This window comes from Chaetodon trifascialis, chromosome 18 (assembly GCF_039877785.1).
Source record: "Chaetodon trifascialis isolate fChaTrf1 chromosome 18, fChaTrf1.hap1, whole genome shotgun sequence".
Taxonomy (NCBI): domain Eukaryota; kingdom Metazoa; phylum Chordata; class Actinopteri; order Chaetodontiformes; family Chaetodontidae; genus Chaetodon; species Chaetodon trifascialis.
In genome coordinates, this window is record NC_092073.1 from 16,812,235 (window position 1) to 16,838,719 (window position 26,485).

General features: G+C 43.0%; 1 protein-coding gene across 3 annotated transcripts; it reads left to right on the plus strand.

The window, feature by feature from the left end:
- The first annotated feature begins 3,022 nt into the window (after positions 1–3,022).
- rbm33a (RNA binding motif protein 33a) lies at positions 3,023–25,901 on the plus strand. 3 transcript variants are annotated; one of them, XM_070986253.1, is made up of 19 exons: positions 3,023–3,236; positions 6,118–6,196; positions 6,577–6,625; positions 7,018–7,091; positions 7,235–7,550; positions 9,543–9,710; positions 10,435–10,603; positions 10,771–10,985; positions 12,343–12,664; positions 14,214–14,275; positions 16,820–16,949; positions 17,358–17,725; positions 18,323–18,580; positions 18,786–19,070; positions 19,491–20,264; positions 21,976–22,152; positions 23,021–23,206; positions 23,554–23,642; positions 23,839–25,901. In XM_070986253.1, the coding sequence occupies exons 1-19, from the start codon at positions 3,218–3,220 to the stop codon at positions 23,885–23,887; spliced, it is 3,789 nt and encodes a 1,262-aa protein (XP_070842354.1). In that variant the 5' UTR covers positions 3,023–3,217; the 3' UTR covers positions 23,888–25,901. The 3 variants fall into 3 exon arrangements, with proteins under 3 accessions (XP_070842354.1, XP_070842356.1, XP_070842355.1); XM_070986255.1 differs by having other exon boundaries at positions 17,358–17,713; XM_070986254.1 differs by having other exon boundaries at positions 12,346–12,664.
- Positions 25,902–26,485: the final 584 nt, after the last annotated feature.

Below are 26,485 nucleotides of genomic sequence, written 5' to 3' on the forward strand. Positions count from 1 at the left end.
TTCAATTTATACAGCAGGGTAGACTGGTGCCATTTTTTTTTAAATCTGAGACACCAATTACAACTGCCAGTGATATCTGCTGCAGCCATTGTGTAAATACATGCAATACTCTGTTGCACATGACTACAGTTGAAATTCCTGCAGTGGACATGGCATTTAAGTAGGCTTCATGAATATCAAGACGCCCCCTCTGATATGTGTGACTAGTAGAAAACAATATATATACTTTAAACATAGATAGATAAGATAGATTACATGCAATTCAGATAATACTTTACCCTGTAGATATACTGTACAGCAAGATGTAGGATTGTCTTCAGATATTGATATAGATTAGCTGGATTTTCTGCATAGAAGATGCTCAGAATTGATGCTTAAATGTCCAGTGCAAAATATGGGATTCAAACCTGTGTCTCATATGTGGGACTGAAACAGACATCCACAAATCACAAATGTTGGAGCTGCAGCTAAACACAATACATAATGATTTTTTGAAAAATTAAGTGATTGCATTTCTTCCATTTCCAAAATAATATATTGCCGGCCCATACGATCCCACTCCGCAGCTCCAGTATCACTTTCTCAAGGCAGTTGCTGATCCTTGTGAACTGACAGCAAAAACTTATTGTCTCGCACAAAACAACTTCCAAGTTGGATTTAAATTCTGTCAAAGAATACACAAGGCGTACAGACAAGTTTGTTGTAAAGAACCTCTGTCCTTTGGATGGAATATAACAAGTCTTGTCTCCTTCGGCTTTGCACCCTTTAATTTGCATTGTTATGGAAAACCGCTGGATTTGGATAGGGCACAGAATCATTGAGGTCACCATAATAGAGTGTGACAGCTCCTCTTTTCACATCTATTTGGAAGTAAAATCAAAATTCCTGGGAAAGTGAATCCAGGGAGCATAGAAATATCTCATACAGCTTTGGAAACAGCTGTTAAGAGTGAATATTCAGTAAGGGGGTGGAATACATATTGATATGAACTGCACCTGCAGTCATTTCAGGGAGAAAAACTGGACACATGAGTTTGTGCATGTACATACAAGATGTGTTTGGGAGGCTGAAACATCAGGCTTGTAGAAAGTGTAAAAAGCTCATTATAAAAGAGCAGCAGCATTGGGACACTGCCATTTTTTTAAACTTGTACACTATTACAAATATTGGCCTGACTACTTCGATTGCAGTAGTAACAGCATATGACATACAAGGAAGTGTCTTAGAGCTTGTGAGACTGTGGATAAATTGCATTTCATATTACTTTGAAAGAGAGAGCGAAAACATTTGCCAACTCAACATCTTGTCTGTACAATCCCCAGTCTATTAGGATTCACAGACTGTCTTTCACTGGGAAAGCCCCTTTACGCTTTCCCAAATTAAAAATCTCACGGCTGATCCCCTCCATCGCCCTGGCTTTCAGATATTGACCTTGTGGTGCTACAAAATAGCTTCTTCCTCACTGCGGGACCCCATAATGAGCCAATACAATGAGGCTTCAGTTCACTGCTCACCTCTCTTTGGTGTCTCTTGGGGTCTTTGTTGACGTTTGTCAGCCCAGGAGGAATTTGGGGGTTAGAATTCTGCTGTAGTCTCGCTGTAGACAACAACTTTGACTCCCAGACTTAAGCACGAAAGAGGAAAAAACTTGGTCAGAGATAAAAAGGCTTTGACCTTACAGGGAAGAAAAATCAAAGGAGTGACCTGAATAAAGATTAAGCACCATTTTGAATTTCAGCCAAATTGGCTAAGATTTGGAAAGGACAAGCATTCATACATCTGGCATATCTGCAGTAGCGCTGAAATTGGAAACCAAGATTGGTTATATTTTTAAACTCTGACCAATTTTCAGGCTCTGATGCATGCAAAGATCTGCTGTGTAAACCTGCCTCCACTGGTAAAGAAAAGTGGAAATGATTAGAGTTACTTCAATTTTGTAAATACAAATGTGTCAAACTCATCAGACAACTATGAACCCTGACTTGAGTCAGTTACACCTGCATGATGATGATCCCAGCTGAATACTGTACAGTGTTGATTGATGCAGAGCGAGTCATATCAGTTATAATGTGTCCATATAAGATGAAAATGTCACTGCTAATTTGTGTGTAAAGCATGCACCTAAAACTCAGGTCATAACACTTACAGAGTCAGTGTTTTATCTGCATGGTGTTTCATTCATATGGCCACCCTTCTCAGTTTGAATACCTTATGTTTCTGAGACAGGAACTGCACATTTTATACTTACTGTTAAATACATGAAAGGATGTGCCCTGGAAGCTCCATCGTGCTATTGTTGTGCCCCAGTGTTCGTGTGGCCTAATTAGATTTCATATCTCCTGAAAGCAAAGAGAAGAAAAGCGTAACATGATATTGCAGTTTCAATCTGTTCTAGAGAATTTCCATCATAATAAATCACAGAGAGAATATAAATACATTTTCACATATAGTTCTCATCAGGAGGCCACGACTACACACATTGCTACAATTATTTATGAATAATTAGCACAGAGAAAAATATCTGAATATGCAAATGTAATAATAATGGTATGATCTTTGTTATAATCATTTTGTATGAAGCCACTGACTGTACCCATAATTACAACAAGGGCCACGCCAAACTTGAGCCCAAGGTATTTACTGCATGTGTTGAAAGATATTGTGTTCCCAATTCAGCCAAGAAAGGGTGAGAAAAAGACTCATGAGGACATATATTCATAGCCTTCCTATAGGTCTATCAGAATTTCTGTTTAAAATACTTATCTATAAATGAAATCATCTCAAGATGCCAGATTCTTAATGAATTCAGCGTATTAATGAGGTGCGTGTTTATTGAAGCAATACTGAATCAATTGTACAGCCTATCCAAAAGTTGAACAAACGTATTTTCGTCAACAAGCACTTATGATGGACTGCATGCAGTAGAGGAGGCCAGACACAAGTCAGATTCACAATGGTGAGCCGCTGTGTTTACCTGAGCTGGCAGACAGCTCGCTTTGTGCAGCAAACCGATCGAGGGAGCTGCTGCTTCCCACCCACAATGCATCATCGCAGCAAACACTGCTCTGCCATGTTTGTACTCCGTGGATGGGAGTAATTGCCGCATAGAAGCTGTTCCTTTACCAGTTTCAAGTGTCATACCGTCATAATGGTGAAATATTGATGATTAAATGCAATTTCCAGTTTTATAGACTCTAAGCGGGACGCACCTTGCACCATGTCAGCCAACGCACAGGGTGAGTAAAGTCAGCGGCTTTTGTCGACAGTGCTGTTAGCTATGTAGCTAAGGTAGCTAACATGGCTAGTAGTCAGCGATTTCAAATACGGGTACATTTACTGTAGGCCACATAGTGGTCTTCAGCTGTGTTTAGCTAAAATAGCTTTGCCTTGACAATAAGTGACCACCAATGTTTGACGTTGTTTATTGTAAACGGATATAAGTTAAGCGTTACGCGAACGCTGGTGGTAGCTTAGCAGCTAACTTAAGTTAATAACGTAGTATAGCGTTGCCTGATTTGCGATATTAATTAGAGTTTATATTCGCTGAATAATATTAGCCACAAGCTAAGCAAATGACTTCAGTGCCAAGTCGTGGGCTAACGCAAGCTTTTAATGCTTTAGTCGATACTTTCGGCCTCAGGCCGCTAGCAGCTGCGCAATTAAGCTAGCTAGCTAGCTAGCTAGGTAGCTTGTACCTAAGTGCAATGGTGTAAATATGTGTCCTACTTTGTGTCAACTGGTCGACGGTAACGTTAATGATGGTGTTCCGTTTCCATGTTAAAGTTATTCTTGAAATGTTAACGTTGTTAACATAATGTTTGAAAGTGAATGTTGGCTCCATAACCGTTTTCATATGGTATTTGGAGAAGAGTCGACTTGGGTGTTTGGGCTCAAATTCAAGTGAACGTACGCAAGGTTGCTAATAGGAGCTATTGTTGTGAAGAAATAACAAGCTGTCCCTTGGTCACTTTAGCTTACCTGCGGACAGTGTTGGGTTTTATCGTCAGGCCTTGTGGCCAGGCTTTGGAGTGAACTCACGACTGCACGTGTGTCTAAGTGCGCCTGTATGTGACACAGTTAAGCGGTGTCTTTTATTTTTTATTATTTCGATTAGCATCGGGCTGCAGTGGCCACCGGAAGATACCTGGCACGTCAGAAATAGTAGAGTTTAACGTTACACTGGTCACTTAAGGTGGTGAAAAATATGCCAGTAAACACATTAGCGCACCAAAAGTGGGTGTAAGGTTATAAGTTCACTGAAGCTGGACCTGATCCCGCATAGGATGTGGCTTATGAAGGGAGGTCTATCAGAGGACCTGAAGGCCAGACAACGCCTTCGCCTCATCCCTTAATAAGAAAATCTCACAGAGTTAGCCTCTTATGGTGTAGGCCTACATGTGTTTTGGGAATAACCTGCTGCACAATATAGGTTAATTATCTCAGAGTTTGATAAGGGGTAACATTAGGTATCTCATCGGCTTTTTTTTGGGGGGGGGGGGGGTAGAAAACCCTAAGCATATTATGTAAGTACAATTGTCAGTGTACCACGGGGCATGTCTGTCAAGTACACTTACGTACAGTATGGCAGCAACAGACTCACATACAAACACAGCATGCAGCAGAGGGGGCTTTTGAGAACCAGCTGAGCTTGTGTTGCAGTGTCAAGTATGAAGATAATGTTAGGTCTGGCCATGTGAGACTACACAAAAAACAAGGTGAAAAAACAGTTTCCCACATCCAAACTACTACACTGGTTATTTAACTGACTTAAAATGAGGCCTAATGTTCACACAGTACTCCCAATACTCCCAATAGCACGTGGGTGTAAAATACATGCTATTAGTCACATCAGCCACAGAGCGCACTCAAAACAAATTCAACAGGCTAACCAGCAAAATAAGCAGTAAAGCAACACCATATGGCAAAACCTACAGGTTCTAAGTTTGAAGTCATTCTTGATTGATCCTTGAGCTTCAGTTTTGAAGTGAATCCTGTTCTTTATTGGCTCTCAAGGCATTCAAAAGTAAAATGATTAGCACACACATAGTCGAAGAGTCTTTCAGTTGTTGAGTTGATGATAAAGTTAATCCACTCGGTCTTCACTTCCTCAGTTGGTGGGAGTTCATGAAGACGTTTGTGTTGGTTCTCACAGCCAGCAACAGAGAAATTGATATGTATTGGTGGTAATGTTACCGTGGACATCTTTGTGTTATCAGAATCAGCGTTATGAGGAAAATAGTACTTATTGGATGTAATTCCAGTGCTATGAGTACACGCTTAGCCACAGTAAAGCACATTGTTTTTAATATGCTAAAACATTTGTCACAGTAATGATGGTATTGCTAAATCCATGTTGTGGCAGAAGATTACACCGGCAAGCATGACAGAACTGGTATACCGCCCACTCCTGCTGTGGCATCAGTGTTCTGTTATTCCTGCCTTTCTTTTCTAGATGATGTGTGACTTTGAGAGACTCATGAGTTGCCCTTTGCTGGATCTGTTTCCTCACAGTGTCTACGCTCCCCTTGGTAGAGCCAGTGTGCCAAATGTTATGTTGTTGGAAGGTTTGGAAAACCTATTAAAACTGAGTCCATGGGGCACATGAGGTTTGTTTTTGATCTGAACCATTTGGTGATCAAACAGCAGCAGGAGGCGTGGCAGGTGCTCTGATACCAAATTTTTACTGAGGATTAGGTCAATAACTGGATAAATATCTGGTAAGACAACATTTTAAACACCAAAACCTATACAACTATACTGTAACAAGGGCAAATTTAAGTTTCATGTTTGGACAGCTTTTAAACATTTGACAAAATGGTACAGTGCCTTTCTATTTGGATTCAGCAAAAGCAAGCCATGAGCAAGATGTGTTTACTGCCTCTACTGTGGACCGTGCTAATGGTACACATCACATTTGTGTACTTGCTGCACAAGTTGTTGATTCAGATTGGCATGAGCGGTATGTGCAGTCAGTGTGCTTTTCATCTGTGTACTTTTCAAATTGCGCAGGCCGGTAGGACGTTCTGATGTTAAGCAGTGAGGATGGTGCATGTTACTGGCATAGTCCATAGCTTTGATGGGACCGAATCTGTAAGCAAAATTGCTTTTCTGTTGCAGATTATGACTTCGATGAGTACGACAAACCTGGTGCTGAGCGGTCACGCAGGAGGAGAGGTGAAGATGATGATCTAGAGAGGTAATAATTTTATCATGTTCTCATGTCTCTACAGGAAGAGGCCTGTAGCCTATGTAATTCACAACCTGCTTAAAAACAAGACAGGCTGAATGCAGCCTAATTGTCCTCCTATAAAAAAAAAGGTCACCGTCCTCTGAAAAACACGCATCAGCAAAACACCAACTTTTCATAGCTTTGTTTTCAGCTTTGTGGTGATGTATTTTTCAGGTAGTTCAATGGGTGGAATAGTGTGTTTTATCTTAAGAAGTAGAATATTTTGTTTATTCCATAAACACTAAATCCTTCAGTTTATCCGTTCAATCATTTGCAAATAGAGATAACACTCTGCACTATTATCTGACTCAGCTAAACTATTATTGTTTGTCTTTTCTCCTTAATAGTGATTTGGAAGAGGATTTGTTGGAGGAGGATTGGCTGTCAGTTAAAAAGGTAAGATAAATAACATCTTGCTCAGTCACGCTGCTTTGTTTACTTTGATTTTATATGTGGCATTAAAAAACACCCAGTATGGGATCTGTGCTCACAAACAGGAAAGTGGGTGTTCGTGTTGGTAGAAGATCTAGAAAATAGAAGTGAACAGTTGACTTGTAGCAGGTGGCTCCTCCACAGGGGGAAGTGTTGATGTGAAACAGGAGGAAGTACAGTGGACAAAAGAGAACTGGGTTGACCTGCCCAGATTGCCTTCACCACATGGGAATAGAGCATCCTTTGGGGGTGGAGGTGGTCCCCTGCCCCCGCAACTCACACACAGACAAACAGCTGAGGAAGAGTAGAATGCAGTGCAGAGCAAAGAGCTTAATGTTCCTCCATTTTTGTTTCAGAATCCCTCAGAAGTGTCAGATGAAGAGCTGAATGATGACCTTCTACAAAGTGATGATGAAGATGTAAATATGAGGTACACCAATTACATAAGCGTCATTCAAGTTTTTAACGTTTTTAGTAATGATGCTGACAAATTGAAGCTCCAAATTTTGCATATTTTACCATCATGCATCATTTCAGTTTTCTGCAAAGTGCCACTGTTTTGTTTGTTTTCAGCGGCCAGGATGTGAGCCTCAATGCCACATACAGCTTGGGCGCAACCTATGACCAGCAGGACAACTTGCAGGAAGCAGACTACACAGATGACGTCGTGAACCTGGGCGCAAAGGGCTGTGAAGAGGGGGATGTAGAGGAGGAGGGGTACCAGCAAGAGGGGGAAGAGGAGTACACAGAGGGATACGGTCAGGACGCCAGCGCAGAGATGCCTGAACACCAAATGGATTACACTGGAGAGGACGCTGAGGGTGACGATGGTTACCAGGATGAAGTGCTAGACATCCAAATCAATGAGCCAATAGATGGTGAATTTCAAGTGAGTTCTCACGTTTGCTTACTCACATTTAAAAGCCTTCATATGCGCACACACACACACACACACACACACACACACACACACACACACACACACACACACACACACACACACACACACACACACACACACACACACGCACACACACACACACACACACACACACGCACACACACACACACACACATCCTACTCCCCTTTCTGTCTCACTCTATTGTATCTAAGAGATAATGTCAGTTTTCTTGTCTCTGTGAGGGGACAGTCCGGATTGAAAATCTATTCAGGAGAAGGAGATGTCGGTTGGCGTTTTTGGGCAGGGGAGGATTAGATTCATTATCACTTCCTGCCAGTTAATTTCTCCATCTTGCTGACAAAGTTTGTGTTGACAGCTTGTTTGGCATGAGGTAATGCTCTGCTGTCGCCTCCAAAGCCCCGTGCCTTTGTGACCTTGGGGCCTGTATCTTTGGGGGAGTAAGAAGCTGCTTTGTGTCGGGGAGATGTGCTGCCAATTGGTGGAGGTTAATGTGGGGGGCTTTTATCTCGGGCTTTAGACTGGATCTGATAAAGTCTCATGCAGGTGAAAAGATTATTGACCTTCCTGAGGACACCCCATACAGTTTTCTAATGATTGATGCGAGTTTCCCTTTTATTCGTTTCCCTTCCCTCTTAGCCAGGACTAAGAGGATCAAAGATAAGCGCAGATCCATGTGCAAATGTACGTTATGGTCCATTTACCAAGGTGTGATGGTGTTTGGCACCTGACAGAGATATATTAGCCTACCTCCTTTCTCCAAACACAGATAAGATGTTGACCTTCTTACTGAGGCTGTGCAGCACAAGTGGATGCCTATTTTGGATTTTGGGAAAATGTCTGCAGGTGTGGATGTGTATAATGTGTAATAACTGTTTACAAGGTCAATAAAGTGCCTGGCCTTGACATTTTGCTCGTCATGGTATTCATTGAGTACTATGTGGAACAGTTTAAAGGATTAAGCTGTTGTGTTCCCTTGGGGCAGCCTGTCCATCCATCTGGTTTGCTGGGAGTGTGTTTTTTTTTTTCCTTTCTGCATTAATATGTGCTGCTGTTTGGCAGGTTAATGGAGCGCAACACCAAACACCATAGTGTGACCTACAGTCTGACCTTATTTAGCAGTGAGTTTTGTTAGAGGGTGTTATGCAGATAGGATGTTTGAATTGCAAGCAACACCAATAGGAGTTTGCTGGTTTGGTGAAATATGTATGTTTGGGATTATATGAAATGATTGCATCATGAGTTGAACAGATTTTTTTTTTTTTTCCCCATAAAACTGATTTGTCACCTCCCAGAATGTTTACGTCGGTGTGATGTTTTTGGCACGGAGTCGTGAACCTACAGCGCAGCCAATAACGGAGTGATTTGCGAGGAGTCATTCAATGATATTTTCACCATCACTGAACTGGGGAGGAGTGTTTTTATCTGTGCCTGCATTTCTGTATATCATGTCAAACATTTACATCTCATTGAATTTCAAATGCTGTCAGGAATAGTAATGAAGCCTGGCTCCCACTGTTATGGTAATTTGGGTTGGGGGGGGGGGTTGTTGCAGGGAGGTACATGGTGTCTCCCCAAAATCCTCTCCATGACATTTTAATGTTTGCCTTTATGCTCTGTATGAGTTTTGTATTTTTTCTTAAAAAAGGTGAAATGTCTTTCTGTCTTAATTGCATAAGCATTTCCCCATCAAGCCCATGAGATAAAAATGTACAACCATGTTCATGTGCATCCATATTTTATAAAATTTGCTTGTGGATGTCAGCTCAAATCATCCATGTATCTCCTGTTCTTACATATATATTTTGCTGTACATCATAGCAGCATTACTTAGCTTAAATAGATACACCAAGAGACTGTGTTCCAGCATTGGCTCAGTTGCAGTCGGTCATTGCTGATGTGTATTGAAGTGTTGTTTCCACTTAAAGTAATCAATATGTATAATCTATGTGATCTTTAAGGATGATGAATTTCAAACCTCCTATGATGATCAGCGTCTTGATGAACATGGAGTCCAACAGGAAGAGGCCCCTGAGGAGGAGGAGGAGGAGGAGGTAGGGGGGGAAGAGCAGCAGGAAGAAGAGGAGGAAGACACAGCCGAGGGATCTCAGGTCTTTGACACAGAGGAGGTATGCTCAGACCCCTCATACGACACCTTCGATTTTTTTCTGCTATTGAAGCCCAGCATAGAGGATGAAGATAATTAATAACTGATTTCTTTTTTAACTTTTTATCATAATATGTATGAATATATGAGTTTGCTGTTATCCGGTGCTTTAATAGCAATGTAGTTTCATGTATGAAGTCAGTTTAAAGTTTCAAAGAATAATCTAAAATTTTTTAATTTGAGGTTTGCAGTATTGATCCTCAGTGTTAAATGTGGAGTACTATAACAATTCTTTTCACAATTGCTTAAAATACCATTTCTTGGTTAATTCTTTTGTCCATAAAACTTTAAAAAGTCTGTTGCATTTTCCTTAAACTCAAGACTCGCAGTCCAGAACAAGATCAGTTTAATAATGTAAAATGCAAGACTAAGAAAACCAGTGAATAGTCACATTTTAGACGTTGGAGCCGGATAATTTTTGACATTTAACTAACTATATATTGAGTATGAAAATTGTGGCATATTAAAAGTATTTTAATCAATTAATGGATTAATTGACTAATTGTTCAAGATCTAGACAACAGTGCAGGACAGGAGATTTTGTCATGCCCTGCAGACCATCAGGAAGTCAAACAGAAGTGAAGCGTGTCGTTACTGACCCACTTTTTCATGTAGTTGTGCTCACTGTGTAAATGGTGAAAAATGGTGTGTTAGAATGTTTGTCCTTAACCTGAAAATGTCCTCAGGTTGAAAATGAAGCTGTGCCTGAAGAAGAGACAAAGGAGGAATCCGATGAGGAGGATGAGGAAGATGAGGAGTCTGGTCGCATACGGTTCAAGTCTGAGAGAAAGGATGGCGTTGTTGTGCGGTTGGCTGACGCGGGCAGTAAAAGCAGGAACATCCCTGAAACATTAGGTACATTTTATTCCTGTTGGGCATAATTTACCCTTCATCCAGTCACAGTCAGAGTCTCTCCTCTGTAATCAGGCTGACGTTATTTTGGACTTGAACCTGTATTTTTCCCAAGTTTAAGTTTTCCAGACGCTTAATTTGTGCTGTTTTCCTGCTCCTCCTATCATCAGAACTGTCTGAGAAGGCCAAGCAAGATCTGATGGCGTTTGAGGAACAAGAACGGCAAAAGAGGCAAAACCGCTACGGAGGCCGAGGCAGAGGAGGCGGGCGAGGAGGCAGAGGAAGAGGAGGCTTCCCATCTTTTGGAATGTCAGATTTTAGAGGAGGAAACAGAGGAAGAATGAATGACCATAGGATCCCCCTGATGGGAAACATGGGCATGCAGGTAAACTGTTGTACATTCATCTGTTGGGCTACACTCACTCGCTGCTGAATCGCTCCTCTTAAGGAGCAGCTAAAGAGAGCGTAAGGGCTTCACTGGATAAGATAATTTGAAATGCTTCCACTTCTTACCTGCTTGTATTCGTCACCGTTACAACATGCGTTTTGTCTCTTTTTACTATCCAAGACCTCCAAAGCCATGGTCGTTTACGCATGACAGAAGTACAACCACTCTGCTCCCCGGTATCAGTGTTGATATATGGATTATAGCGAATGATTTGGCAGAAGTCCATTCAGACAGTATTATACAGAATTAAATTTGTTCTTTGCCCAGGATTTAGTTTCTTGTGGGCTTTTATTATTAGATATCACTCCAAGCATTTAATCCTTTGATTTACATGGCTCATCAGTTCATACAACACCTTTTGAAGGTCTAGTGGAAAAAGTCACTTCGTACATGTCCCGAAATCAAAAGAACCAGTGGCAATGATCTTCAGCTGCACGGCGGAAGGTTATTGGATTTCGGAGCTGGGCCAGGACTAGTCTGTAACATAATCACTTCCTGTTAATCATGGTGTTAAAAGATAACCACATTTTCATTTTTCGTGTTATTTTCTGATTTGATGACTCAAAGGAACTACATCGTTACCAAGGCTACATTGTGTACATGTGCTCAAAAACAGAAGTATTTTACATAGATGATAAAAATAACAATATACTGTTGTGTGTGACATTTCACTCCATTATTTATTTTTATTTTTTTCAAATTAATGATAATCGGCTGTAAAATTCAGAACATTGAAATGAAAATTTAATGACAGATGGACAAACAACATGGCAACCCCACAAACATTCTGCTGACTGCTGTTAATGAGATTGTACTTTTTACAGCATACTGTATGTTTAACCACCTGACTAATTTGGTTACTGGCATGTTTGTTTGTTTGTTTGTTTGTTTGGTAGCTTAAACAGTGGACTGGCCAATTATCAAGGAGCCATCTGAGACATCACTTGACGATATAATTATTGTTCATTTATCAGTTCATGCATGCCTCGTTCATGTATTCCAGTTCTAGCAGACGGTTAGTTTTTGTTTCTTTCTCTTAATAAAAACATATATTATGATCCCACCTCAGCTTCATGTCCCTTATATTTAGTCTCCAGAACACATGTACTTAAAATCTTCAGGAGAGCCTTGCATTAAAGTACCGCCATCTTCAATCTTGCTGGTGAATTGACTTGTTGGTGTGTCATCGCATGGCTGCAAGCAGTGATATCAGAATCTTCCCAGAAAGAAATATGTTTTGACAGGTTGTTTTGGTTTTTCCCTCCTCTCCGTTTCCCCATCTCTTTCCAATTAGCAGCCATCCTCCCGAATGCCTCCTCCTCATCAGCTTCATCAGCAGCAACTGCAGTCCCAGCAGCACCACCCTTCGCGTCCAAGAGGACCTCCTCCCTTCCAAGAGCATGGGCGCCCGCTGGCCCAGCAGCCCCTTCAGCCCCTCATCCCCCCGCACATGGCTCACCGCTCCCCGCCGCTGCGGCCCCAGATGGAGCCGCCACCACGAATGATGAGCTCCCCGCCACCCAACTTCCCCCAGCATCACCAGCAGCAGCCTCCACAGCCCAAAAACATCCACATTAACCCTCATTTCAGAGGGCCTGCATCATCCTCTGTACAAGGTAGGTTAATGCACAATCACTCAACACACTTTTTTTTATTTAACTTTGATGGCTTTAAAATATTTCCCCACAGTTTACAGTTTCTCTGGATTTATTACAGCGCTCCATGACTAATACTATTCAAATTATTTATATTTGCGATCTCATCCATTCATTCATTCAAATGACGACAGCTCTGACACCGATGCATTAGCAAGGAGATGTGAATCGTCAAGCCAAGCTCTCCTAATTATACACAATCTGCCTCAACCAAGTCACAAGACTGCGTTTAAAGCACACGAGGAACTGTGGAAAGGCAAAATGTGAGAGACATTAGAGACCATAAACTGTGTGGAATTTGTTGGAATTACTTTTGTATTAAAATAGTTAATAATAGAAATATTTGTGAATGAGTGCAATTAAAATCCAGAGATTTTAGTCTTTTATTGGTTCTTTATTGTTGATTTGATGATCCCCTACCAGGCACGAAACGTTCTATCTGCGTGAAGACAAATTAAAATGCAATGAATATTGTTATTTTAAAAAAAAATCTCAGATTTATAATTGAAATTCTAAGTATCAAAGTCATAATTTTCATTTTATCCAAAACTGTGCAGACTCATTTAATCAGCAAGATGCTCAGTTGAGGTGCACGATGCCATAATGGCTGGCAGTTATCCTTCCACTGTCCCGAAAGGTGTCTGGATTAGAATGTCATTTTGTTGTTTGGTTGAATGACAAGTGAATAGCTCTCTCAGCCAGTAATGGGTTTATCCTCCATTTTTCTTCTGGCGGCATCACCATTTCATTCCCTGAGAAGGGTTTATCTGGCCTGTCTGTCCAGGCCAAGATTGAAATTTTGTTAGCAAAGCATGTTAGCATGTGTGTGTGTGTGTGTGTGTGTGTGTGTGTGTGTGTGTGTGTGTGTGTGTGTGTGTGTGTGTGTGTGTGTGTGTGTGTGTGTGTGTGTGTGTGTGTGTGTGTGTGTGTGTGTGTGTGTGTGTGTGTGTATGTATGTGTCACTGTGTGCAAGTGTGCATGGGGTTTGGGTTTTGCTCCCGAGAGGAGGATGTGTTGTGGAAAATCAGGGATTGCCTGTGGTTATGATTAAATGTGTGTGTGTGTGTTTGTGTATATTTATTTGTTTATATATTTATTTTAGTGAAGGATTCCAATTGAATGTTTTCCAGTTGTAGATGCTGACATACAATTAGAGTTTCCCTTGTTTTGAAGCACTACGCCATCAATACGACTGTGCCAAATGTCAAAACACAAATGTCTGACTCATTTTTATTTGTTGAATTTGGCAAATTATCCTCATGTATTTAATGTTTCTTTGAGCACCCTGGTCCGTGCCCAGCTGTGGAAAGATGTGAGGAGTAACTCTGAAATAGATTTTAACATGTGTGTCTGTGGAACAGCCTTTAGCATGGAGATGTCTAATGGGCTCCTCCCTTTCTACTATCACCACCCTCTCTCTGCCTACTGCCCCTCATTTTCATTTTTCTCCCCCTCCCTCCTCCCCTCTTTCTCCTGCTCTCTCTTTCTCCCCCCCTCTATCTCATTGCAGTGCCCTTGATGCCTCCTGCTCAGAGCCAGCCCAGACCTGCTGTGGGTCCTCAGAGGTTCCCTGTGAGTAGCAGCTGCTCCTCTCCCTCCCTTTTGCCTCACTTTCTCTCCCTCTCCACACGGTTAGCGTCCCTTTTTGTGAGGGCAATATCATTACGGCAATTAGACCGCCTGCCCTGGCCAAATACTGTTAAAGCAAATCTGTAAACACTGATATGAGTCTGGCTGCACAACTGGAAATGCATGATAGAGGCTTTAGGCGGTAGACTTTTGGAGGTCGGGGCGGCAGTGGCGGGACTTAGTTAGCAACTCTTCATGGATGGGCTGGGGCTCAGACTGGCCAGCTTGGCACATAATGGAATTGTGAAACCAGGATATACTGCCAGTTAAAATTCACTTTCCACAAGTTTGTGTCCCAAAGGCACGGAGACCTTTTTTGAACGGTATTTGAATTAATGAAACATAGTGGTTTGATGGGGCTGCGGCGAGCTTCTTGCACCACATATTCCAAAGGCTGAATTTCACGTCAGAGAAAAGGGGTCTTAAGTCAGTGATTTCCTGTAAGAAAAGGTCCTTTATTTCACTCACAAAGAACCCGTCCAAGAGATGACGGAAATGCCTTTAAAGTAATTGCTGTGTTGAGGGAAATGGCTCGCCAGCAAGTCAGCCCAAAGTGCTTTAAGTTCCTCAGTCCTTCTAGTTAATGATGTCCAGGCATCAGGTGGTGCTGCTACTGACTGACATCTTCCTGGGAAGTGCATTTTGTATGGATTTATGCAAATTAGCCTTTGGAAAATAGCTGCATCCAATTGCATTCATGTGGATTTACAACCCTGCTGCCAAATGAGCCAGGCTTTCACATAGGAGTCAGTCCTTGTCCAAAAAACAGTGTTTTTATTTACCTCCTCTCCAAACTTCAATGTCAGTATTGTGCAGTTCCTGTTCCCTGAGGTCTGTGATTGTGCTAGATATTGATAGCACAGTTGCAGGAAGTTGTTTTGCCCCTTATCAGACTGAAGAAGGTGGGGTTGGAAGGGTATGCTGATGATGGCGGGCTGATGAACAGCATAGTGTTGGATTCCCCAGCTGTCAATCCCGTTTAGGCTGCTGTTGCCAAGGACACAATTTGAAATGCAGGTGACATACCAGCCGGCAACATTCCATTTACCAGTGGGCACCTGATTACTCATGATTATCATACATTATCATCCCATCAAATTTAATTGTTAAAAGACCTGGCGAATGGGGGGTCATAGCCTCTAGTATTACTGCATTAAATTTTTGCTGGTGGAGACTGGTTTTGAAATATTAATCTCGGCGCCAATTAACGTTATGAGAATATTTCATCCGTTTCAGATAATGACATTCAGTCTGACCATGAAATAAAGATGCCACCAACTACACTATTTGAAAACATTGTCTGTAAAGTGCTGTGATTTGTAGTACTCCATGCCCTTTTGAAGCCTTTTATTTCTTGCTGTGTGTTTTGATAATTAGATGGTTCCTTCGTGGTAGTTGGTAGCAACTTCTTCAGCTCTTTCATGAACACTATGATATCCCGAAAACAAAGACTATGCTTCTGTATTGGTATTAGCTTTAAGAAGTTAACACGAAACCCAGAAACAAAACATCTCTCTACACTTAAATTTCCACTCTTCATTAAATACTTTGACATTTGCCCCCTCTCCATTATATATGTCTTGGTTATCCCCTCACTGCAAAGGCCTATCCTCGAATCAGTTACATATTGAGCAGCCCGCAGCCTGTTTATCAAGGATTAAAAGCAAGAGGATGAGGTGTTATTTCAGACGTATTATATGGACACCAGAGTCCTCATTGTGCAAACCTGCCTGCCTGACCTTTTAGAACAGTATGATTGTGTCCCCATTGTGATCCCCTGTCTTCGTAAGCCCCTTTGATTAACTTTCTGTTAAGCAAGTTTTTGGGACTCTGGCCTTCTAGCTTTCTAACACCTCTCCTCTCTAAATACCGCCACGCAGCAGTGGAATAAAGATGGATTAAGCCTTGATAGCATCTTAAGTAATTTACAATAGGCTTGGAGGAGACAAGAAGCCCATTTGTGGAAGTGCCACGTGCTGAATAGCAGGTTAAATTTTCAACAGAGATGGATGTTTAAAAGAATAAAGGAGACAGTTATGAGGGGGATTCGAATTCCAAGGAGGGATTAAAGGGTTGTTATCTAGTTTTCCTTGGAAGATAGATAGGGAGTAACATGCATGCAATGAGTGGAAAGCTGTTGAACATACGAAGTGGTTGAAACAAAGGTGAGGGCACTTATCCCCCCCTGAAATACCCTTTCCTTGTTAGAAACAGGCTTTTAGAAGGTTTATCAACAAAGCCCCAAGCAGAATTAATGCAGGTTGGCTCACAAATTCAGGCTGAAGGGTTTCTTTAATATTGGCATGCATATTGATGTTTACAACTCAAGACTCTGCGTCTTTTTAATGACCCAAGCCCTTCAATTACAAGTGCTCCATGCCCGATGCAGTACTCCACAACAAATTCCCATTTTTCATTAGTTGAATTTGTGTGTGATTATTGAGTTCCCAGTATGGCCTATAATTCATGAGTTTTGTGTTTTTCAAGGGGCCGGGAGACTACCAGCAGCACATGTCTGGTAATTTTGGTCAGCCCCAGCGGCCCCCTCATCACATGGAGCCCTTTAGGAACCAGCCACCTCAAGGCCCCCAAGACAGAGAGCCCCTCTTTATGGGAGGTGAGTTCCACACCCAGCCTTCACCAGAGTTACAAAGCTCTCTTAGCATATTTAATCCTATCCGACATCACCTCTGGCAGTATACCTACAGGGTACGCTGCTAGCTTGCTGGTGCTGCTCTATGAGCAGCACTCATGTTAAATGCATGTGTATATATATACATCTGAATGAGCCTTGGAAACTGCATTAAACATCTATATTTCTGATTTTTCATTCACAGTGTTGATGCAGAATTATATACAACCCACTTGGTTGCTTACTCTTTCACCTTGATAGAGTTGTCTGTTTTCTTTTCCCTCACCTGAAAACTATGCATCTGGAGAGGGAGTTACTGATGTATTGAAATTGGCTCACAAGGTAAAAAACTGACATCTCTGTTGTTGTTTGGTCTTCCTTGTGTGGGCACAGAGCGCGCAGAGTCAACACGGTTTCCAGGGCAGCACATGTTTGATCACCAGGGCCCCAGCCCTCTGATGAACAACAGCCACAACCTCCACCAGCAGCAGCAGCTGCCCGGCCAGGGCCACGTGGGCTTTGGCCCACCAGGACCAGCCTTCAACCAGCCCGGCCAGGGTCCGCTTGGACTTTTTCCGAGAGAACCCCCAAGACCCAACCTCCCTCCCCACCAAGGTCACCAGGGGATGATCGGCATGAATCAACACGGCGCCCCTCCCAACCAGCCCCGACCCTTCATGGGGCCTCGTCAGCCGTTTGGCCAGCAGGGGAACCTTTTCCCTCCTCCACAAGTCCAGTTCGGGATGCAGGTACGATTGAGAGTAAGTGATTTTTTTTTTAAATAACCAGTAGATTTCAGTATTTATGTCTGTAGGTTGTGCAACAGTATGTGTGCTGTTTCCAGTTCTTCTCCAACTGTTTGATGTTTTTGTGAGCATCCTCTTACCTGTGGCAATTCTTGTGAAGGAGCCAGGCTCTTCCATGAATGAATGTATAAGTTTTTGTCAGCATTGCTCTAGATTATTAAAGTTGCTGTGGCAAGAGCAATGACTAGACGAGAGCACTGTACACATGAATAAACTTATCATATTCACTGCTACTGAGCCGGTATGGAAAAAGACTCATGTCTGTTTGGCACCTCGGCATTCTGTCAAGAGACAGAGACAAGAGCTCCCTCTAGTGATTCAATTGTTATTGTTGTACTACTGTGTCCATACTTGAGAACACCAGTTAGAGGTTAATTATATGCAAGAATTGCCTGATTTAGTGTTGAGATGAGATTTCATAGCAAGTGATACGATTGCTGATGTAAAAATGAAATAAAAAGGACATGTACTTTTTGCATTTTCTGAAACATTAAGTTCTGGTTTTGCTGGTTTGCTCATGTTGTGGTCTGTCTTCTTTCTCTGACATTTCAGGGCTTAATGCACGGCCCCCCTGTCTCCCAGCTTCCGCACCACGACCCCATACCATCCCATCAGCCCATGCACCAGCAACACCATAGACAGGACTTGCCCCATCATCATCAGCAGCAGCTAAATGTCAATGAGCCTCGCCCCATGATGCACCATGGCCAGAATCCCTTCAACCATCAGCAGGCGCATGGTAGCCCCAGGCAGATGACTCCCCGCCCTCAGAATCCACAACAGCGAAACATGTCCAGCAGGCAGAGGATGGTGAGAGATTGATATACTGTTTTAGTTCAACTATTTTCTGAAAGGCAGCAAATTTGTCTGTCATAATAATTACTGTACATTGTGTCAACATCTTTCCTCTGTGAACAAAAAAATACCACATCGAAAAATGATGAAATAAAATACGTATCAAGATCAGATTGATTGTAAACATGGATAGTAAATTTATATTTTGCCATTTCTCCAGAACACACCTATCTCCAAGCAAATGCAGCAGCGCAACAGCAACCTACGGGAGCTCCCCGTAGCACCTGGCAACACAAACATGCACAGTGCCTGCTCCGCCGCCAGCGTTAGGCCTGTTGCCAAGGCAACGCAGGGGGTGCGTCCCGGGCAGAACACTCAGCTGGTGTCTGCCAGTGGCAGAGGAAGAGGCCAAGTTGCTGCCAAGACTGAATCACAGCCTGGGGGAGAGGGCAGGACAGTGGTTCGCAAGGAAATCCCAAGCACAGTGTCCAGCACGGCACCACAGGTCAGCTTGTTAGCACTCATGTAGGGGAAAAAAAATAGGAAAAGAGTCAATTTGCTGGCTTATTGGACAAAAACATTCAGATAATTGTGTATTTTTTATATTTTTCCGAAATGGTCCTGTAAATGAAGAATTTGTTTCCTGGTAAATTCAGTGACCCAGAAATTTTAAGCTCAGCTAAGCTTATTAGTGTGCAGAGAAGGACTCCCATTTATTAAAAGCCCAATCATAAGCCTGTTAATGACAGCAGTCTCATTCCATTGGAAAGAACAGATCAATACTATTGCATTTTTTTCTCTTGGGTTTTGCCTTTGATTACATCTGAGTGTTAAACCAAGTAATATAGGACACGGTGCTCCATGGCTCCCCTTCCAGTGAGTGCAGACAGGGACTCATATTGTCCGTTTGTGTTTTGTGCCACAGAACCCAGATGAGGATGAGGAGACACGGCAGTACCGTCTGAAGATTGAAGAGCAGAAGCGCCTGAGAGAGGAGATCCTGAAGAGGAAGGAGATGCGACGGCAGATGCAGGCTGGCGTCAGAAAGAAGGAGCTGCTGGACAGACTCAATTCCCAGACAAACACACTCAGCCAAAACCCAGCTCCTCCACAGATTCAGCCCTCACAACAAAATCGGCAAACGCCCCATCCTGTACAACAACAACAGCAACCACCACCACCACAGCAGCAGGAACCAAAACAGCCACCTCAACAACTACAACCACATCCGCAGAGACAGTTTCCTCAGAGAACACCACAATCATTAAATCAATCACTAAAGAATCCCAATCAAAGCACCCCCATCCCCCCCAACGGCAGCGCTCAGACCCCTACACCACGTCCCAATGTCAAGGCACGCCTCCAGATGGTGAAAGGTGGCACCCAGCAGCAACAGACCCCCGGGCCTAGTCCAGACCAGCAGTGGAAGCAGCCCCAACAAAATCAGCAGCAGCTGCCACAGCAGCGGAGGAACAATGCTGTGCAGAACGTGAACAGGCCTGGTGCTCAGATCCAGCCCAGTCAGGTCCCCCAAAAGAACACACCAGTAACTCCCTCTGTGGGCCCCGGCCAAGCTCAGACCCAGGCTCAGCCTCAAGGACCTAAACCTGGGGCTAAAAGAACTGTGATGCAGCGGGCCAAGAACGCTAGTTTCGAAGGCCAGCAGGTGCCGCAAAAAGTCAGAGTTGTCAAACTTTCGGTGAGCATGCGATTTCATTTTCATCCAACGTCTTTTGTGTTTGGGTCCGACATTTATGTGATCCTCCCCAGCACACAGGGGAAACTGCAGTTTTGAACGGAAATGCCACTGATTGCCCTCACACTGTCTATTTTGTAATCTAAAAGATATCTAACCTATGGGAATGACAAGGTGATGTCTGTGTCATTTTGGCAAAATTGATCTGTTAAGAGTTTCCTCTCTCAAGCTTTGGGAAATGGTATTTAAGTCACAGTGTCTTTACGCGCATTTTACCTTTCGAACACAGAAAGGCTGTGGGCTTTAAAGAGAGCAGTATGACATTTATCTGTGCAGTTGAGGACACCTCATCACTGCTCTTAAAGGTTGATATCCTCTTTTAAGGGCAGAAGAGTATTCTTTTAAAGATAGAGGCCTTGGAGAGGGTAAAACAAGAATGACAGTAACACCAACAAAGTCCAGAATTACCACTGCCGGCTATTTTATGCTGGCTTGATAAGTTACTGCTGTGGCCTTAATTACACATTAATCTTTATTGAAAAACCACAAAGGCATGCATGTTAAACATTCATACTTGTCACTGATGAGACATGTTGGTGGGATGTGATAGTATTTGAAATAAGCCGCTTTCCGACTCCATCCCAGAGGATCAAGCCACAGAGCCAAAATCGCAGGCTGGCTGCAGATGAAGATAACTGGGTGTCAGTGCGTTAATGGAAACCTGCGCAGAGCTATCTGATGTACCGCATCTTGGAGGAAAAAAAAGGGGAGTGGGATGTGAGGTGGAGAAAGAGAGATGGAAACAGAAAGAAAGAAACAGCTAAGGCCTATAGCTGTGGTGAAAAGAAGATTGTCTAGATGCTCCCTCTTCCACATTGTTCTGCTGTCATCAACGGGCACTTGACAATGTTATCTCCTCTCCTCTCTTCTTTTCTTGCTCTCTCTCTCTTCCTCTCTGTCATCCCTCGGTTGCTTCTTTCCATCAACCCATCTCTCAGGTGCGAGGCAACAAAAGAATGCCAATCCAAGACCCTTGTAATTAATCTTTCTTGCTTGAACGGGAGGTGGGGGTTCGCAACATAATACCTGTGTAAGAAAGTTGCCACTTTTGAGGATTTGGATTTGTATGGCTTAGGCACACAGATAAGAGGCAAATTATATTTTCATCAGGGATAATACAAAGCAGCGCAAGACACAAAAGCTGTGGAGGAGGGGGGTGTAAGGGGGATGGGGTACACATCGAGCTGCTGTCGTTCCAGTGTAATGCAGCTTAGCATTTGATGGGTGCAATCAGGAGCTGTGATTTCTATAGGAGGGATTAATCCATTTACTCTCAACTGGGGACAGGTCAGAGATATCGCCTCTTTTCTTCTCCTGTATTGATCTGTCACATCTCTCTGCAGAGTCGGGGAAGAGACGACCTTCAATTCCTCCCCGCATGTCAACAGAGTTGAGCTGTGACTTTATTTGATAATGAGACCATCACCTTGTTGGGTTGATCTTTATTCCCCACAGCATGTCTGATAGGGATCCAGCTCCGGTGTTGGCACATTTTCCGTTTGCTTTGTAGATGCATTTTTGCCTGTTGTCCATAAACACTTTGCCTAAATGCTTAATGTGAACAGGAGTTTTTTTGATGCCTGCAAATGGAGATAAACGCTGGGATTTTGTGTGAGGTGTTGAATAAGTGTTGTCCGTCATCACTCCCATCCAGACTGGAAAGGGGCCCGTGGCCACTGACAGCACCGCGCAGCAACAAGGCACCTGTTCGGCAACCCCGATCAACAAGGCCGTCCAGAGGAAGGTCACCATGACAGGGCAGCAGCAACAGGGAGGAGGCGGAACACTGCAGGCTAGCCGAGGGGGCATGGGCAACCCACAGCAAAACAGGGTATGTCATCAATGAACACTCGCCTTCCTCTGTTCTTTGGACACCACTAACCATTTCACCTAAAACACACGTACTAATAGTGCAGACTGTGGGGTAATGGCAGCTCTTAAGTAGAAGAAGCTGAAATGTCTCCTAAAGTTGTCCTGTGCCGCTGGCGCTACCCTGGCATTCAGCAGACATACCAATCGAGCAGTAGTGGTAATAAGACAGGACAGTATGCCAGGTGCAGGAGTATTGACAAGCTGGAAGCAGTGTAACACGGGGGGCTACATAAGGTCCCCTGGCCTCTCTGCACGCCTGTCACCACCAGGCTGCTGTCACAGTTACCATACTCACTGACGCTGACAGGGTAAGGCAGTCACCATAACGCTTGCATGGCTCCCTTTCCCTTTATGCTCCCCCGCCCCCAACACACACACACACACACACACACACACACACACACACACACACACACACACCTCCTCTTCTCTCTTTTTGGGATCTCTCCCTCCTCCGCCTCCTCTTCCTCTGCAGCTGAAGAAACATAGCTCTCACTCTGGAGCTCAAATGAAGATATGCCATGCTGCTACATGCATCACGTTCTGACGTTGATGTTCTATGTAGAAATATGATAAGTCAATCATGTGAACGCTTGGCGTGTCTGAGAGGTGCGAGATGAAAACACGCAGCGTTTTTAAATTTTCCTTTGTTCCGAGGAACAGTATAGCTCCTCTCCACACAGTTGAATGCAGGATTAAAACATCAACATGCCTGTGTAAGCACTGAAAGGTTCACCCTGTGTTTTCGCCGTCACTCCCTCAAAACTTCCCTGTATTTTATTTTTACCTCATGTGGGCAATTTTTCTCACACCTGCCGTCGGTGTAGGTTGTCGTGTCGGGCCGGGGCCGAGGTAGAGGGGGTGGTCAGATGGGTCGAGGTCGTCCGGTGTCCACCAGACAAAACCAAAGAGGTGCAGAGAAGGAGCGCTGCACTGTGTCCATAGAGGGCCTCTCCTCATCCACAACCGACGCTCAGCTGAAGAATCTGCTCAGGTCCATCGGCCCCATAGAGGTAGGCACACTTGATTTAACGTTTATATAAAGAGCAACAAAATTCTCATCAGTCAGTCAGAAGTTAAAGCTGTAACTCATGCCAAAGTACTTGTATGTCATTTTTATATTGAAGCTACATACCTCATTATAGAAACTCTAAACATAGATATTTACTTCTTCCCACCAGAGTGGTAGTCAGGAATCCTTCACAGTGTGATCCCATAGCGCCCTCTGTCGTGGTGATTAGGTAGTTAGAGAAAGTGAATGAATTAATCAATTTCCCTCCACCACCCTCACTCCCTCTTGTGGATGAGGGGAGAACCTTGTTACACTCAGTTTGTACTTTTCTCTCTCTGTGCATCACAGATGTTTAAAATGATGCCCCAGCAGAGGAAAGCAGTCGCCAAATTTTCCAGCGCCGAGCATGCAGCCAGTTTCCAAATGAGCTTCCACAGGTAATCAATATTCCTTCCTTCACCTGTGTAGCGATAACAGTTAAGTGGTGACATACTGTGGTTGGTCGCCTTTGCATGTTGTGATGGTCTTGGATGTTTAGCTGTGCAGATTGTACACAGCGCAGCACAAGTTGTTCATTAGTGTCTTTGCCCCTGAGACAACAGCTCAAACGTCATTATCACAATTGCTACACAGGCACATGATAGATTTGTCCCACATTGATGTGTCGCTGATTGATGGATGAGGAGCCCAATAAGAGCGAGGGAGTCCTGTCACAAGACGTCACTTCCTCCCAGCGTGGGAGCCTCTCACGCACCTGGCATAGGAATATTTCTTCAGCCTTTCGGAGGTCGCACACAGTCGACGTCTCTGCACAGAAGCATCATTCATCTGCTGTCAACTTTGAACAGTGGACATAAAGACCTTTGGCTGCGAGCATGACCTTGTTTAACCTTATCTACCGATTGTCCATTGTTGTAAAATGGCACTGGAGTGACACTGTTAATTGACAGTTAATCCTATTTTTATGTAGATTGTGAAGAATGTTTTGCGCATCTTACATGGACACTTAAGTAGACGTTGTCACGGGATAATGGTTGCTCCCCTCGTCACTTAGATTCAGTGCTGAGAGAACAAGAACACACATTTTTGTAATTCTCATCTGACCACTCTATAGTAGTTTTTTATTATTTGTGGCTCGCTGTTTGGATCGAACGCAGGACGTGGTGGTGGCGGCGGCGGCAGACCGTGGCCGGCCTATTCACACACAGTAGCAGTACTTCTTCCCCCTGTAGATGGCAGTATTTCATCACTAATGGTGCTTCATTTTTTCCAACTCCAGTCCGCTTTCAGGTAGTCTCCATCAGTTTTCTGGTGAATGGCACTGCCTAGTGGAGAACTGGCAAACAGGCATAGATGAGGTGGATGATTTTAACATTTAACATGTGGATTGGGACCAAATTGGCACATCATGTGACATTAATGTGGTTTTTGGGAGTTGTACAAGTCGTGACTCGTGTGGTGCTTTTCAGTTTCAGTGCTGCTTCAGGGACAGATTGTTCAGATCAGCTCTCATTTAGGTTATTTTGGTCATCTGGCTCTTGTTCTAAACGTTATTAGGTCTTTTAGCTGTTACCTGGAGTCCTTCAGGCCTTTTGGGTGTCTATTTTAGTTGTATGTTCGATTATGGAGCACATAGATCTCGGTTAGTAAATGTGCTTTGAGGGAATGTGCATGCATATTTCTTCTTCTTTCTTTTTTTTTTGTTTTAGATTTTTAATGCTTACAACTTACACGCACATTGTTTGGGAGTTAAAAGCCGTCACAGATTTGGTAGGTCCTAGAGAATTGCTACACACACACATTATGAACATTTTGGCTCGGTTATACATCAGGGGTACTCTGGTTCAATGGATCTGAGTCTGTGTGACTGTCACGGAGCTGCACGGCGTACCTGGAAGAGCACTGTGAGCAGTTTGACTCTCTCTGAGCTGATAATGTAGATGTTTGGCAAAATAAATTCACCATAATATTTAGCCCCATGAGTCAAATTCCCCTCACTATAATTAAAACATCTGACGTAAAGATGCGTTTCTTCAGATGTGTGAGAAATTGTTATAAGTCTCTAATGCATCAGTTTATTTTAATCGTCTCGGAGCACGTACCCCTGTTTGGGGAGCGTTACCACGTCACTGAAAACTTTAAATTCTCTAAATACTTAATTTTTATGTGTGGCTCTTTGATTTCACAGTGACTTTATTCAAGTAAATGCATCAAGCTATCCTCAAGCAGTGTTTCCATAACCCATAATCATTTCTTCATCACACAGCATTTTTGTCTATTCAGGCTTTAAAGCTATTGAATGGAAAGCAGTTGTAAATATTAACGGTTACCCATGTTTACTAATGATGAATTCAGACGTGAGCGTCGTGTACATAACTGGCAGGAATGTGACGCAGGGAGCCGAGGGGGCAACGATTATCGACGTGGTGATCATGTACATAAGAAGAACGTTCTCTCAATATTCATCCTGTTCAGGTTTTTCTTTTTTTTTTGAGTTGTTCTTTACCTCTGTTGTATTAAGTAAAACATTTTTATATGTAAGGATATACTGATGTGTCCAGACAGAATTCATTTTACAAGTGTTTTGTTTCTAATTTGGAGCCAAAATGAAGAATGACTGGACCACATTTCTGTTTATAAGACATTTGACAAGAAGTTTAAGGGAAAATAAGAAAATAAAAACATGGCCAATATACCGTGAGCATGCAGGTATGTGAAGCCGGTTCAACTTTAGCCCAAAGATGTGTGGTTGTGTGTGATGTCCATGTGTCTGGTGCCTTTACGATGAATCATCGTATTTGTGCTGCATTTTATTCGTTTATACATATTCTGTAAGTTCCTGGGATTTCAACTTGCAACATATCAACATATACTTTCAAATACATTTTAACACTTCGTATGGCAAGAAATACCATCTCCTATAGATTCAGGGGGACACCACTGAATTTGGGCATTGAGATGTTTTGATTCATAACCAGAAACACAAGAGTTTCTGTCCTGCCCGTTCAACTGTGATGTCATGCTAATGTTCAGCCCCAAACAGCCCTGACATGCTAGAAGTAAAGCAATAGGCAAAGCAAGCAGCATTTTAAATGATTTTATGTATTTATTTGGGTTGAAATAAGCCATAATGCGAGGATAATTTGGAGGGTCGCCATCAGACGTTCAGCCTCTTTAGTTCCTGTTCGTAAACCAGCTGTGCATCTGGATGACATCACAGGTTAAGTTCTTGGTTCTCTGGTTTTTAAAGACTCGGCAAAGAGTTCTTCACATTCACAAG

Bases quoted from the DNA above. Each gene is read 5' to 3' on its own strand.
- rbm33a (XM_070986253.1), top strand. The intron at 9,711-10,434 runs GTATGCTCAGAC...AAATGTCCTCAG, and splicing joins AGGTCTTTGACACAGAGGAG to GTTGAAAATGAAGCTGTGCC. The intron at 14,276-16,819 runs GTGAGTAGCAGC...GTGTTTTTCAAG, and splicing joins TGGGTCCTCAGAGGTTCCCT to GGGCCGGGAGACTACCAGCA.